Source organism: Dissoconium aciculare (genome assembly GCF_010015565.1).
Source record: "Dissoconium aciculare CBS 342.82 unplaced genomic scaffold K489scaffold_21, whole genome shotgun sequence".
Taxonomy (NCBI): Eukaryota; Fungi; Ascomycota; class Dothideomycetes; order Mycosphaerellales; family Dissoconiaceae; genus Dissoconium; species Dissoconium aciculare.
Genome location: NW_022984971.1, coordinates 1 through 14,562, shown reverse-complemented (window position 1 = coordinate 14,562; position 14,562 = coordinate 1). Strand labels below are relative to the sequence as shown.

The 14,562-nt window shown below is 50.7% G+C and overlaps 1 protein-coding gene across 1 annotated transcript; it reads left to right on the top strand.

Moving 5' to 3' along the window:
- Positions 1–29: 29 nt before the first annotated feature.
- Positions 30–12,854, top strand: K489DRAFT_405194 (lovastatin nonaketide synthase; the record flags this gene model as incomplete). Its single annotated transcript, XM_033607150.1, has 5 exons — positions 30–86; positions 417–876; positions 941–4,867; positions 4,931–7,939; positions 7,989–12,854. The coding sequence occupies 5 exons, from the start codon at positions 30–32 to the stop codon at positions 12,704–12,706; spliced, it is 12,171 nt and encodes a 4,056-aa protein (XP_033455183.1). The 3' UTR covers positions 12,707–12,854.
- Between the last annotated feature and the right edge of the window lie 1,708 nt (positions 12,855–14,562).

The window sequence follows — 14,562 nt, the reverse complement described above, 5'->3', positions numbered from 1 at the left end:
AGCGGTAATTATGTCAGAAAGCTGTCAAGATGTCGATCACATTGTTGATCCGGCTGGTGGTCGCCTTATTTGTCGGCGTTGTGCATGTACGGCATCTCATCCGACATCAGGTCGAGTTCGGCGTAGTCGGGTCTGAAGCATCGTTGTGCGTGGCAATTCCTTTCGAGATGGATTCGCGATGTGGCAGGAGGATTCCGGTGAGGATGGCCAATCCTTCTCTCTGCAGATCAGCTCCGAATGTTGTAAGACGTAATTGTCAAGAAGAGGAACTAGGGTAAGCGACCTGGAGCTGAACATATTGATGGATCTGCCGAGGACGGTAAATATTTGTATTGTTTCATCTCACAGTGGACTATACCAAACATTCGTCGGGAATCTCGAATCGACTTGTTTCACATAATCATATTGTTTTTCAGGTTCAACACATAGGCGTTCCTCAACGGACGATCTTTCCAATCCAAAGAGTCATGATGGCCGTTCCTCAGCCCAGAACGGATCTCCCAGAGCCGATTGCGATCGTGGGTACCGGGCTGCGGTTTCCAGGACAGGCGAATTCCCGATCGGCTTTGTGGAAATTACTCGAGAGCCCTCCAGATCTGTGTCGTGAGATTCCGACGGATCGTTTTAGCTCCAAGGGGTTCTACCATCATGATGGTGCCAGGCACGGATCGACCAATGTTCGACACTCGTACTTGTTGGATGAAGATATTCGTGTATTTGACGCGGCCTTCTTCAACATCAGCGCGAACGAAGCCGAGTCGATCGATCCGCAGCAGCGGATTCTGCTGGAAACCGTGTATGAAGCCCTCGAGGCCGGAGGTCACACACTTGAGAGTCTCCGTGGGTCGGACACGTCAGTATATGTCGGAACCATGAGTAAGTAAACCTGCCCGAATGGAATCCAGATGATATTTTAGACTGACCCGATCTCTGATTCCAGCCGTCGATTACCTCGATACACTTCTCCGGGACCACAACACAATTCCGAAATACTTTGCCACGGGAATCAACCGAGCCATCATTTCCAATCGCGTCTCATACTTTTTCGACTGGCATGGACCAAGCATGACCATTGACACGGCATGTTCGTCCAGCTTGATTGCCGTGCACCAGGGCGTCCAGTCTCTCCGTAACGGCGAGTGCCGGGTCTCGGTAGCATGCGGCACGCAGGCTCTCCTCGGATACGATATGTATATTGGAGAGAGCAACCTGAAGATGCTGTCCCCCAACGGCCGATCTCGGATGTGGGATGCCGACGCAGATGGTTATGCGCGCGGAGAAGGTGTGGCGGCTATCGTGATGAAAACCCTCACTAACGCTCTTGCGGACGGCGATCACATCGAATGTATTATCCGCGAAACGGGCGCGAACCAGGATGGCTTTTCGAATGGTCTGACCGTTCCAAGTTCCGAAGCACAGGCCGCTTTAATCCGCCGGACCTATTTGAAAGCCGGCTTAGATCCGGCTACGCGTCCCGACGACCGTCCTCAATATTTTGAAGCTCACGGAACAGGAACTCAAGCCGGGGATCCCAAAGAGGCAGCCGCCATCCACGACGTTTTTGGCCGCCATCACGATGCCAAGGATGGTAAGGCCGATCCTTTATATGTCGGCTCGATCAAGACGGTGATTGGGCATTTGGAGGGCGCCGCTGGATTGGCAGGCCTCTTGAAAGCCTCCGTCAGCTTACAAAAAGGCCTCATCCCGCCGAATCGATCTTTCCACCGTCTGAATCCCAAGATTGAGCCATTCTATCATGGCTTACATGTGCCCACTGCAGTCACGGCTTGGCCGTCGATTCCCGATGGAGTTCCTCGACGCGCCAGTGTCAACAGCTTCGGTTTTGGAGGTGCCAACGCGCATGCCATCCTGGAGGCGTACTCACCGGCCACCCAGGCCATCTCCCCCAGCGAAGATACCCAAACAAAAATGTCGTTCGCGCCATACGTCTTCTCTGCCAGTACTGAGACGTCTTTGGTGGCACTTCTGGAAAAATACTCACAAGGTCTGCGGAGTCGACTGGATAGCGGAGAACAGATCGACCGCTCCGACTTGGCCTGGACTCTACACTCGCGAAGGACTCGATTTCCCATCCGAGTCTCTTTTCCCGCGTCTAGTGTACAGGATCTCGTCACGGGGATCGGTAGCAAAATTGCCGCTGCAAAATCCAGTTCTGGTACTCCTGTTGGGTTCCGCTCAAGTGGCAAAGCGCCTACCCCTCGTATACTGGGTATTTTCACTGGTCAAGGTGCTCAATGGCCTGCCATGGGAGCGAGTTTGATTCGATCGTCAAGTCTTGTGAGCGAGATCGTTGATCGCCTCGATGACGCTCTTTCATCCCTCCCGCTCTCAGATCGACCAGAATGGAGCCTCCGAACGGAAATGCTGGCCGGTGTTGGAACGTCTCGCATTTCCGAAGCAGCCTTATCGCAACCATTGTGCACTGCGCTCCAGATTATTCTCGTGGATATTCTCCGTGAAGCTGGAATTAAGTTCTCTTCGGTCGTCGGTCATTCTTCGGGAGAAATCGCCGCTGCCTATGCCGCTGGGTTCTTCTCCGCTCGCGATGCAATGCGAATTGCTTATTATCGAGGATTTTTCGCCAAACTCTCCGGCAATGAGCAGAATGGTCAAAAAGGTGCCATGTTGGCGGTCGGATCATCTTACGAAGATGCGAAAGACTTCATTGATTCAGATGTCTTCAAAGGCCGGCTAGCCGTCGCCGCGCATAACTCTTCAGCGAGTGTGACTTTATCCGGAGATGCTGACGCCATTATCGAGGCAAAAGCGATGCTGGACAAGAAGAAGGTCTTCGCCAGGCTCCTCAAAGTCGATACTGCCTACCACTCCCATCACATGCGCCCTTGTAGTGATGTGTATATCGAAGCACTGCGGGCCTGTAAAATTAAGGTCAATCATGAACGAGACACCACATGCTCCTGGTTTTCGAGTGTGATCCCCGGAGCCAAAGTCATGCACTCTACAGACGAAGTCGAGTGTATTTACTGGAAGGATAACATGGTGAACACTGTTTTGTTCGCCGAAGCTGTTGGTAAGGCCATTCAAAATGACGAGCATATTAACATGGTGCTCGAAGTAGGACCTCATCCAGCACTCAAAGGTCCAGCCACGCAGAGCATTGGGGATTTACGACCCTCGCCTCTTCCGTATTCTGGCCTTCTTAGCCGAGGAACAGACGATGTCACAGCTCTGTCAGACGCCTTTGGATTTCTGTGGACCATGTTTGCTGCGGACTCGGTCAACCTTGCTTCGTTCGATGGAGCTTTATCTGGTGCATCTCAATCTCGGAAGCTGATGGTCGATTTACCTGTCTACCAATGGGATCATGGCAGGGTTCATTGGAGCGAATCTCGAAAATCCAAGAGAATTCGAGAGCGAACGGATGCTCCTCACGAACTCCTTGGCGTTTCCTCGCCAGAGTCAAACAGCCATGACATGCGCTGGACCAATATTCTCAAGGCTGATGAGATCGGCTGGATGGAAGGCCACAAACTTCAAGGCCTCATTGTTTTTCCTGCTGCAGGCTACGTTGCCATGGCCTTAGAAGCTTGTCGGAAACTCACGGGTGTTGACGCAGTACAGCTTATCGAGATGAACGACCTTTCAATCCCCAAGGCCGTAACTTTTCCTGAGGGAGACACTTCAGGTGTCGAGACTCTTGTCACGTTAACCAAGATCGAGCATCACTCAGACGAAACAATTACAGCTGATTTCTCGCTCTATGCTGGACCCAATGTTAGTACTGGATCAAATCACAATCTGGAACTCACAGCTAGTGCATCCATGAAAGTTATACTCGGTAATCCTGACTTCGAAGCTCTACCATATTCTGTCGCAGCAGACGAAAGCAACATGTCCGAAGTTGACCCAGACCGCATTTATGCAGCGTTCTCGAAGCTGGGATACGGCTATTCTGCCGCTTTCAAAGGACTGTCTTCGACTAAGCGCAAGCTGAACAAAGCGTCGGCTCTTGTGGATACTTATAAATACGCCGAGGACGACTCTACATTCTACATGGTCCATCCGAGCATGCTTGATGTTGCTATTCAATCCGCAATGTTGGCGTATGCATCCCCTGGGGATGGACGTCTCTGGTCCCTTCACGTGCCAACGGGTATCCGAAGTATTCGAGTCAACCCATCGGTGTGTAGCTCTCTATCCATTTCTGGAGGTCGAGTCCCCATCGTCACTTCTCTCGGTGAGTCGTCTGAGTTCTCAGCAAGCATCGACATCCTCAGTGAGGATGGTCGACATGGAATGATTCAGGTCGAAGATATGGTCTTGAAGCCTTTTGCTCCTGCTACAGAGGCCGACGATCGTTGGATGTTTACTGCCACCACACTGGGAAATGCTACCCCGGACGCCTTGTCATTGACAGAATTGCCTGATACCCAATCAGCCTCGCGTAGGGCAGAACTAGATGCTGTATGTGAGCGAATATCTAGATACTTCTTGCGCAAATGGAGGTCAGAGATTACCGACGATGATTGGGAGAAGTCTCCAGAGCCGCACAATCGACAGCTTCGAGACTTCATCGATAGCGCTGTGTCAGGATCCACCGGAGCGTATCCGGGGAATGCATGGATTAATGACACCGATCGGGACATTGAGCTCCTAGTGTCGAAATACTCAAGCGAAAGGAGCGTCAAGCTTTTCTCTGCAGTCGCTCAAATGCTCCCCGAAATTGTTCGAGGACACAGCACAATCCGCGATCCCATGAGGGTTGATGGCTTGCTCGATCATTACTGCAGCCGGGATCTCGAATACACAAGCTCTCAGCTACTTTTGGCTGGCATGGTGAAGCAAATTACTTTCCGCTACCCACACGCCAGAATCCTCGAAATAGGTAACAATCACACCCTCACCTCCCATTGAGGATTTCAATGCTGATTTGGATTTTTTCCCTTAGGTACCGGAGATGGCGATGCCACGAATGTGATCCATGAGTCCATCAAAAATCACGGCGGAGCCGTTCCCTCATACACTTACACCGCCCCTTCTGTGGAGGCCGTCGAGAGTGCCTCGAAACGTCTACTGCCGGATAACAGCCGAATGACATTGAAGCAATTGAATCTTGAGCAATCTATCTCTGACCAGGGATACGATATCCACTCATACGACATTGTTGTCCGCTCTGGCATTTCGCGTACAGTGAATTCACTTTCGAAAACGTTGACCAATATTCGACAGCTTTTGAAGCCGGGTGGTTATTTACTGCTCATCGAGCTCACCGGTGCCGAATCTTCTCAATTCTCTACCACAATGGCAAATCTTGCCGCATGGTGGCTCGGTGAGATCAGCGATAGCAGCCGCGCACCGGTTCGGACATCCGGCGAATGGCACTTTCTGCTGCGAACCACCGGATTTTCAGGCATCGATGTCATCTCTTCCACGGTGAACGGATCGCCATTCTCCGTGATGGTCACGCAAGCCGTTGACGAAAAAACACTTTCCTTGCGGCGGCCACTTTCATCTTCCCCGTCTCAGGGGTCAATCCGGAGCCTTGTGATCCTCAGCGGAAAATCTCTCGAAACCTCTCAGCTTGTGGAACAAATTGCCGATAATCTCGCCCGCTTCTGCGGAGATATCAAGATTTTTGATAGATTGCCTACCGAACTCGACGCATCCAACTTTGACCCGATGACCACATTCGTCAATCTTGTCGATTTCGCAAAACCCATGTTCAAGACCATCACATCCAACGAAATGGATGGTTTGAAGAGAATGTTCGCGCAAGCGAGACATATCTTGTGGCTTACGCGCGGCGTGTTCCAGGGAGAAGAGCCCTATCATGCAGCAAGTGTGGCATTTTGCCGCTCGCTGACGAATGAAGCATCTCACATCAGTGTCAATGTTCTTGACATCTCCGGTGTGAATCACGATATTGCAAAGGTCGCCTCCGAGCATCTTCTGAGGCAGTGCATGCTTGAGGAGTGGGACGAGCCTAATTTCCTGTGGTCCAAGGAACCCGAGACGTACTTGAGGAATGGAAAACTATTGATTCCTCGCATTCTACCGAATCTTGATCAAAATGCCCGGCTCAACTCCTCAAGGCGTGTGATCACAAAGACGATGCCGGTCTCAAGCTCACATTTTTCAGTTTTATCCGAGGCAAACCAACAACCTTTCATAGTCGCAGACACCCATTCGATGAAGCTAAAGCAGAATCAGGCTGAAGATATAGTCAAGGTTGAGTATTCGACTTCGAAAGCTCTTCAGGTCACTCCTGGTACCTTCCTGTTCCTTGCGAGCGGCAAAACGGGAGAGAGCGATCATTCTGTGATCAGTCTGGCGGCAAGCCGATCAAATGGAGTGGAACCAATCGCTTATCTTCCGTCAGAAGACATCGGCGATGCGATTGATGCTGCCTTGCTACTCTTCATCATAGCTGGTGAGCTATTTGCAGCATCGCTAATAACACAAGTGCCATCAGGTGGAACCATTCTAGTTCTCTGCTGCGAGAAAGATCGGTACCTTGCCTCTGCTCTTGCGCGACGAGCTACTGCCAAGTCTATCGGAGTCTTCTTTTCCTACGTCGCTGGAGCTTCTGAAGAATTGCATAACCTGGAACCATCTTGGATACGCCTTAACTTCCATGCATCCCGACATTCATTGCGACAAGATCTGCTCTCCGTGAACCCAACTCATTTTCTCGATCTCACCTACGGATTCGGTACGGGAAGTGGTCTCGGGCTCCGTATTGCTGAAGTCCTCTCTGCGAATTGCAAGCAAATGCGACCATCTGATGCCACACGAGACAACGCTGTCTTGCTTCCTTCCGTCGACCGGTTTGCCCTGAAAGAGATCCTTGAAAATGCTCTTTCTGGTGCTCGCATGTCGGTGTCGTTGGTATACAGCGCCAAAGTGAATCATCTCGAAGATTTCCATCTCAACCTTGACCAGTTTATTAGTGATTCTTTGTCCCAATCACTAAAGATCATTCACTGGCCAGTGGATGGCAAAGTCGAGGTCACAGTGCAGCCTTTCGATTGTACCAATATGTTTTCACAGAACAAGACATATGTGCTCTTCGGGCTCACCGGCCAGATTGGTCAGTCGCTTTGCGAATGGATGGTATCGAATGGAGCTGGTTGTGTGGTTTTGACAAGTCGTCGCCCAGCCGTGGATCAGAGATGGCTCGACAATTTCAAAAAACTGAAGACGAAAGCGACGATCATGGTTCTCAAAGCCGATGTCACCGATAGGAATAGTCTGGATGATTGTATTGCCACTATCCGAGCAACATGCCCACCAATCGGCGGTATTGCTAACGGGGCCAACGTTCTCAGCGATACACCTTTCGAGAGCATGTCCGCCGAGATGATGAACCAGGCACTCGGACCAAAGGTTAAAGGCTCCTACAATCTCGACCAGGCTTTCTTCAACGACAATCTGGAATTTTTTGTCTTGTTCTCCTCCATATCGTGCGTCATTGGCACTGCAGGACAATCGAATTACACAGCAGCGAACGGATACCTAAACGGCCTGACCAGACAACGACGCAGCCGTGGCTTTGCGGCTTCCGCATTTGATATCGGTCTCATCCTTGGCATTGGGTTAGCTGAAGTTGCCGGTCAATCGGTCGTTGACTCATTACAAAAATACGGAATAACTCCGCTATCCGAGCTAGATGTTCGATTCGCCTTTGCAGAGAGTATCAAGCATGGATATGTCGACCCGAGAGACAAGGAGCCGGGAAGTTTGCCTGCAGCGGTTATGACGAGCGGTCTACGTACTATTACGGACGACGAAGTCCACATAACTTGGTACAACAATCCCATGTTTTCCCATCTGGTCATCGACTCAGAGAGTGAAGGTAACTCTGAGCACTTGTCTGGAAACAAGACCGCCTCTCTACCTGTGAAAGACAAGATCATGGCAGCTTCAAGTATGGCAGAAGCTTCAGAGATCCTAAAAGGTAAGAAGAGACTGATTTGGGAATCGAACTAAAGCTAACAACAAGACAGAATCTTTCTCCAACAAATTACGCGTTGTCTTGGGAAGCGCCGATCAAGCAATAGCTCACGATGTTCCTCTTGTCGAGCTTGGAGTAGATTCGCTCATCGCCGTTGAGGGGCGTTCTTGGTTCTTGAAGTCGCTGAAGATTGACATCCCAGTACTCAAGATGCTTGGCGGATCATCCGTTGAAGAAATCAGTGAATTGGCCATGACGAAATTGCCAGATGATGTCGTCTCACAGATTGGCACTGGCACAAATACCCCGAAAAAGCCCTCCATATCAGAGCCATCGAAGCCACACTCTAGGCATGATTCTGTTGACCTAAAGGATTCTGAGCCATCATCAAGTTCCAGCAGCATCAACTCAGAGTCTGTGAGGGGCTCTCCCTTTGAGAGACCAGCGTCGATACCGACACGGCAAACGTCGATTTCGTCGTTACACATCTCAAATGAGGAGACTAACTCGAACAGGAAATTTGTCAAACAAGTTCCCATCTCGATAGGCCAATCCCGGTTTTGGTTTCTCCGACTTTTGGTCACTGATCCCACCACGTTCAATGTGACCCTGAAATTTCGTATGGATGGACAAGTGCGCTTTGGTGATCTTGAGAGGGCCGTCAAAATTGTGGTTTCGAGACACGAAGCTCTACGCACATGCTTTATTGAGGACAAGTATAACCCTGATCAAGCATCCCAAGGCATTCTGGCGCGCTCTCTGGTCAAGCTCGAGCACAAAACTGTCAGCTCCGAGCAAGAAGTTGCGTCCGAACACGCGCAGCTGCAGAAGCACGAATTCGATCTCGCCGGTGGAGCATTACTTCGAATGATTCTTCTCACTCTGTCGCCCACATCGCACTATCTTCTAGTCAGCTATGATCATATTGTCATGGACATGGCCAGCTTTCAGATTTTCACCGCGGAAATTGAGAAAGCATACAGTGGCCAGTCTTTGGGGCCTTCGCCTCACCAGTATCCCGATTTCTCAGTATCTCAACGTCAAATTATTGACGATGGGACTTTGGACGATGATTTCGAATACTGGAGCAAGGTATTTCCCCAAGGCGAACAACCACCAATTCTCCCACTTCTACCCATGGCCCAATCGAATTCTCGACCTGCAGCTGTCAACTACACCGTACACCAGGTGAGCACCACATTAGACCACGCTTTAAACGCCCAAATCAAGTCCATTTGCAAAGCTCAAAGATCTACACCCTTCCATTTCTACCTGGCCGCTTTCGAAATGCTGCTATTCTCCTTTACAGATGCTCAAGAGCTTACCATCGGTATTGCGGATGCCAATCGCAACGAAAGCAACACCATAGACAGCATTGGCTTCTTTCTCAATCTGCTGACGTTGCGCTTTCAACGCAAATCCCATCAAAAGTTTGCAGATGCCATTGTGGAAGCCCGTAATACAGCCTACGGAGCACTCGGGCACTCTCGTCTTCCATTTGACGTGCTTCTCAAGAAATTGAACGTTGCGCGTTCCTCGTCATACAGCCCTTTTTTCCAAGTGTTTTTCGACTATCGGCAGCAAACCAGTGATCGACAGTCTTGGTGCGATTGTCAATTCAATCTCGAGGAATTACATCCAGGAAGAACTGCCTACGATATCTCCCTTGACGTGGCAGACCTTGGCTCGGATATCCATGTAACACTTCGAGTGCAAAGGGATCTATACGATGAGACGGCTGCAAACATGTTGTTGGAAACTTTCACCCATTTCGTTACCACATTTGCTCAGAACCCCTCCACCCCTTGGGATGAGATCCCTCGGTTCAGCGAAAAGCAGCTTTCAGATGCCGTCAATTTAGGCGTAGGTCCAGAACTCATATCGGATTGGCCTTCCACGCTTCCCCACAGGATCGACGAGGTGGCCTTGGCAAACCCCAATAACACTGCTCTCATTGATGGGTCTGGAACCAGTCTCACTTACGCAGAGATGTCTAATCGCATTGAGGCCATTGCTGAGGTACTCCATAACCAGGGTGTCTGTCTTGGCTCTCATGTTCTAGTCTTCCAGCAAGCAACCGTCGATTGGATATGTTCAATGCTGGCCATTATGCGTATCGGAGGCGTCTATGTACCGCTTGATCTGCGAAACCCGATCGAACGCCTCGCAGCTCAAGCCGAGCACTGTCAGCCCAAGGCTGTTCTTTGTGACGACACCACTGCCGCAAATGCGAGTTCTCTGAACACTACCATCATAATCGATGTGACTTTGGTAGCACGACAATCTTCCCGCGGAGTCCCCAATATTGCAAATCCGGAAAAGCCAGCCGCAATACTGTACACCAGCGGATCCACAGGTACTCCGAAGGGGATTGTCATCCGGCACTCTGGAATCCGGAACGAGATGGAAGGTTACACTAAGACGTACAATCTTGGCGCCGAACGAGTCCTCCAGCAGAGCGCCTTCACATTCGATTTCTCTGTCGATCAAATTTTCACGGGCCTTGTGAATGGGGGAATGGTCTATGTGGTACCCTGGAGTAAACGCGGCGATCCTCTTTCCTTGACTGAAATCATGCGAGAGCAGTCTATCACGTACACCAAAGTCACGCCCTCGGAATATTCAATGTGGATACAGTACGGAAGGGAGAATCTCGCTCAAGCAACGAAATGGCGTTTCGCCTTCGGAGGCGGCGAGCCTCTAACCAATGTCGTACTGGAGCAATTTTGCGATCTTGGTCTTGAGAATCTTCGCCTTTACAACTCATACGGTCCAGCAGAAATTTCGATTGCATCGCACAAAGGCTTCGTCGACTATCAATCAAAGAGGCTTTCGCAAGCTCCGGTTTCATGTGGGTTCTCCTTACCGAACTATGCTACTTACATCATGGACGACAAGCAGATACCGGTTCCTGCCGGAATGCCCGGTGAGGTTGTTATCAGCGGAGCTGGTGTGTCCTTTGGCTACCTAGCCAACTCAGAATTGACATCTCGTGTCTTCCTTCCCAACCCTTACGCAACTCCATTCCAACTCGCTAATGGTTGGACGCGAATGCATCGTACAGGCGACGTGGGACATCTACGCCAGGACGGATCTCTGGTTTTCCGCAACCGGATGGCAGACGACACGCAGGTGAAACTGAGAGGTCTGCGGATCGACCTGCGTGACATTGAGAGCAACATCATCTCGACTGCGGGTGGAGTTCTTAAAGATGCCGTCGTAACCCTCCGTGCAGGCGATCCGGAGTATCTCGTTGCGCATGTTGTCTTTGCCGGAAGTGCGAAGATTGACGACAAGGAGACATTCTTGAGGCAATTGCTCATCCGTCTTCCAATCCCACAATATATGGTACCTGTGCTCGCCATCCCCCTTCACACGCTCCCACTTACCAGCCACTCCAAGATGGATCGAAAGGCTATCAGGAATCTGTCTTTGCCTCGTCCAAGGTCCATTGAGAACACAAAAAATGACTCCTCGGAGATGTCCCAAGCTCAGATCTCGCTGCGACAAATCTGGCGCCAACTTCTTCCCGACAGTGAAAGTCTCGGTCTGGTTATGAACGCATCGACAGATTTTTTCCAGTCTGGTGGTAATTCGCTCTTGGTTGTCCGACTTCAGTCACGTATTCGACAGGTTTTCGACGTGGCTATTCGTCTAGCAGATCTCCTTAGTGGCAGTACTTTGGGACAGATGGCGAGCAAGATTGAAGAGAGCCCCATCGTTAAGTCTATTGATTGGGAATCCGAGACAACTCCTCCGACAGTCCCACAATTTCTCCAAGATCACTACATGGATCAAGAAAAAAGTGACGCAACGACCATTTTGATGACTGGCGCAACCGGCAATCTCGCAAAGCACCTACTCTCGGTGCTCTTAGCTGATCAAAGGGTTGGAAAGATACATTGCGTTGCAGTGCGACAGATTCCGCATCAGGAAGCTCTCTTTGCTAACGACAAGCTCGTCTTTCATGCCGGCGATCTATCAAAACCGCTACTTGGGCTCAGCGAAGAAGAATTCCGAAGCCTCGCCTACGAAACGGACGTCATTTTACATTTAGGCGCAGTGCGTTCGTTCTGGGACAATTACAACATGTTACGTTCCACCAACGTCCGCGCAACCAAAGAAATAGTCAAGCTGTCAGGTTTGCGCCACATCCCCATCCATTATGTCTCGACCTCGGCCGTATTTCCGCACAATGCCTCAGCCCTGGCATCTTCCGCATCGGCAGCGGCCTATCAGCCTGCTATGGACGGGTCTGAAGGGTACATCGCAAGCAAATGGGCCAGCGAGCGCATCCTCGAGCGCGCAGCAACCGACCCCGACCTCGCAGTCCCATCAACCATCTACCGCTTCCTCCCATCGTCAGCCGTTGAAGCCCAATCCGAGACTTCAAAGGAGCGCATCAAAGCTGAATTCATCCGGTGCATGAACCTCACCAACACCATCCCTAGCGCTGCTGGCTGGGATGGCCGTATCGATCTCGTTTCGGGGCAGACATTCGCGCTCTGGTTTCTCGACGCCCTATTCACTACCCGAGGCACTGGCGTACAGTTCCTACATTACGAATGCCCCATTACGATCCATGTGGACGAGCTCATGGCCTGGGCCGAAGAGGCGCAGCAAGGTGGAAAGTCGGATGAGGGGTTGCTAGAAGAGCTGCCGCTCTTGCAGTGGATGGGGCGAATTAAGAAAGGGAGTTTTGGGTTTGTGTTGGCGGCGCAGGATGCGACGGTCAGGAGGGGGGAGGGGAAGATTCATTCGCGGAGGTAAGGAGACCGTAGTACGCTTTATTATTCAAAGGAATATTTGAGAGTTTGTAGGATCTTTATCATTATAATACAATTTGGTCGATAGTATATTGTCCTTGTATTAATATGTTAAGATCCAAAGACCTAATGTAAGAGTGTTACAAGAGTAGGAACTGTTCGACGATACGCGCTTCCCATATGTATCTAGAATAACATATATAGGTAGAGAGAGTAGACCTTATGTCTGCTCGTGTTGAACTCATGTTACCAACTTACCTATTAGAATACAAAGCCCCTTTCCTGATTCCGTTATATTACTTATTCTCAAGAAGCTGTTACGATCACACGACCGTGCCGCCTCAGGCACATGATCCCTCCACAGAACCCTAATCACGTGACTAAGCCAACAGAACAGACGGAGCAGGCTTCGCTCTGTTGGCTCTGCTGCAACAGAACAAGCAGCATCAACTGCGTTCTGTTAGTACTACCTGTAGCAGGCATTTCCCTTTGTATGTAAGAAGACACACATATATAGGTAGGACGAGCTGACCTTATGTCGGCTCGTGTTGAACTCATGTTACCAACCTAGCCATTGAAATCAAAGACCCTTTCCTGCTCCTACCTCGCTACTCATTCTCAAGAAGCTACCTCGAGTAAACTACCCTTTGGCAGTTGACCCGTAACACTTTCAACACCCTCGAATATGAGTACCGTATCAGGACCATCTAAGGGCAAACAGCCAAGCCAGCCCAAGACTCCAACTCCACTTATGCTAGGAGCTATGGACGTTGACTCCGACGACAGCGAAGACGAAGGGACTAAGGCTCAAGTCAGGATCCTTATGCGCCAGCAGGTCGAGGACCAACGACAACGTCATGCTGAGCAGCAACACTTCCTGAGCCTAATTGAAGAACTCCAAGGACGACTCAACGCTGTGGGAGCTACCAACAACCCAGGGGCCACGACAACCGGACCCCCCGGAGTTGCCCCAGGAGTCGCCCCAGGAGCCGTGGGACAACCGGGACGGGTCAAGGTTCCGAAGCCCGACTTGTTCTATGGGGATCGTGCCAAGTTCGATAATTGGGCCCTTCAAGTCGACCTGTACCTCCGCTTTAACCCGGCTCCGACGGACGAAGACGCGGCCTTACTCGCCGCTATGTACCTTCGAGGAAGAGCCGAGCAGTGGATCAAGAAGTTTGTTAAGCAAAAGTTCGCCAACGAAGAAAATACAGGGATCCTCAACTCCTGGACAAACCTGCGCTACGCGTGCGAACGGATGTTCGGGAATGCTACCGAAGTCACGGACGCCGCACGCCTGATTCAACTACAAAAACAAACAGGATCCGTTCGCGATTACGCAGCCAAGTTTCAAGAACTCGCAGTCGTCTTGGACTGGAACGACGCAGCTCTTATGGAGATGTACCGGAAGGGGCTCCGTGACGACGTCAAGGACGAACTCATGAGATACAGAACCCCGGTCGACAACCTAGGACAAATGATCGAGGCAACCAGTATTATTGGCGACCAACTCTACGAGCGACACTTGGAACGTAAGTACGATGGGAAAACCACACGCGCGCCCGCGTACCGGGACACTCCAAACATTGGACGCTTTCGAGCTCGCCCGAGAGACCCCGATGCTATGGAAATCGACAACCTTCAGAAGCAATCTCGGATCGATAGCAAAAAGATGACTTGCTATGCCTGTGGCAAGACAGGACATATCTCCAAGGACTGCCGCTCAAAGAACAAGGTTTATCGCGGAACAATCAACAATACGCAGAAGGACGTCACCTGCTACGCGTGCGGCAGGCAAGGACATTACTCAAAGGAGTGCCCCAACAAGGAGCGACGCCAGCTCAACAGTACGGAGGCTAC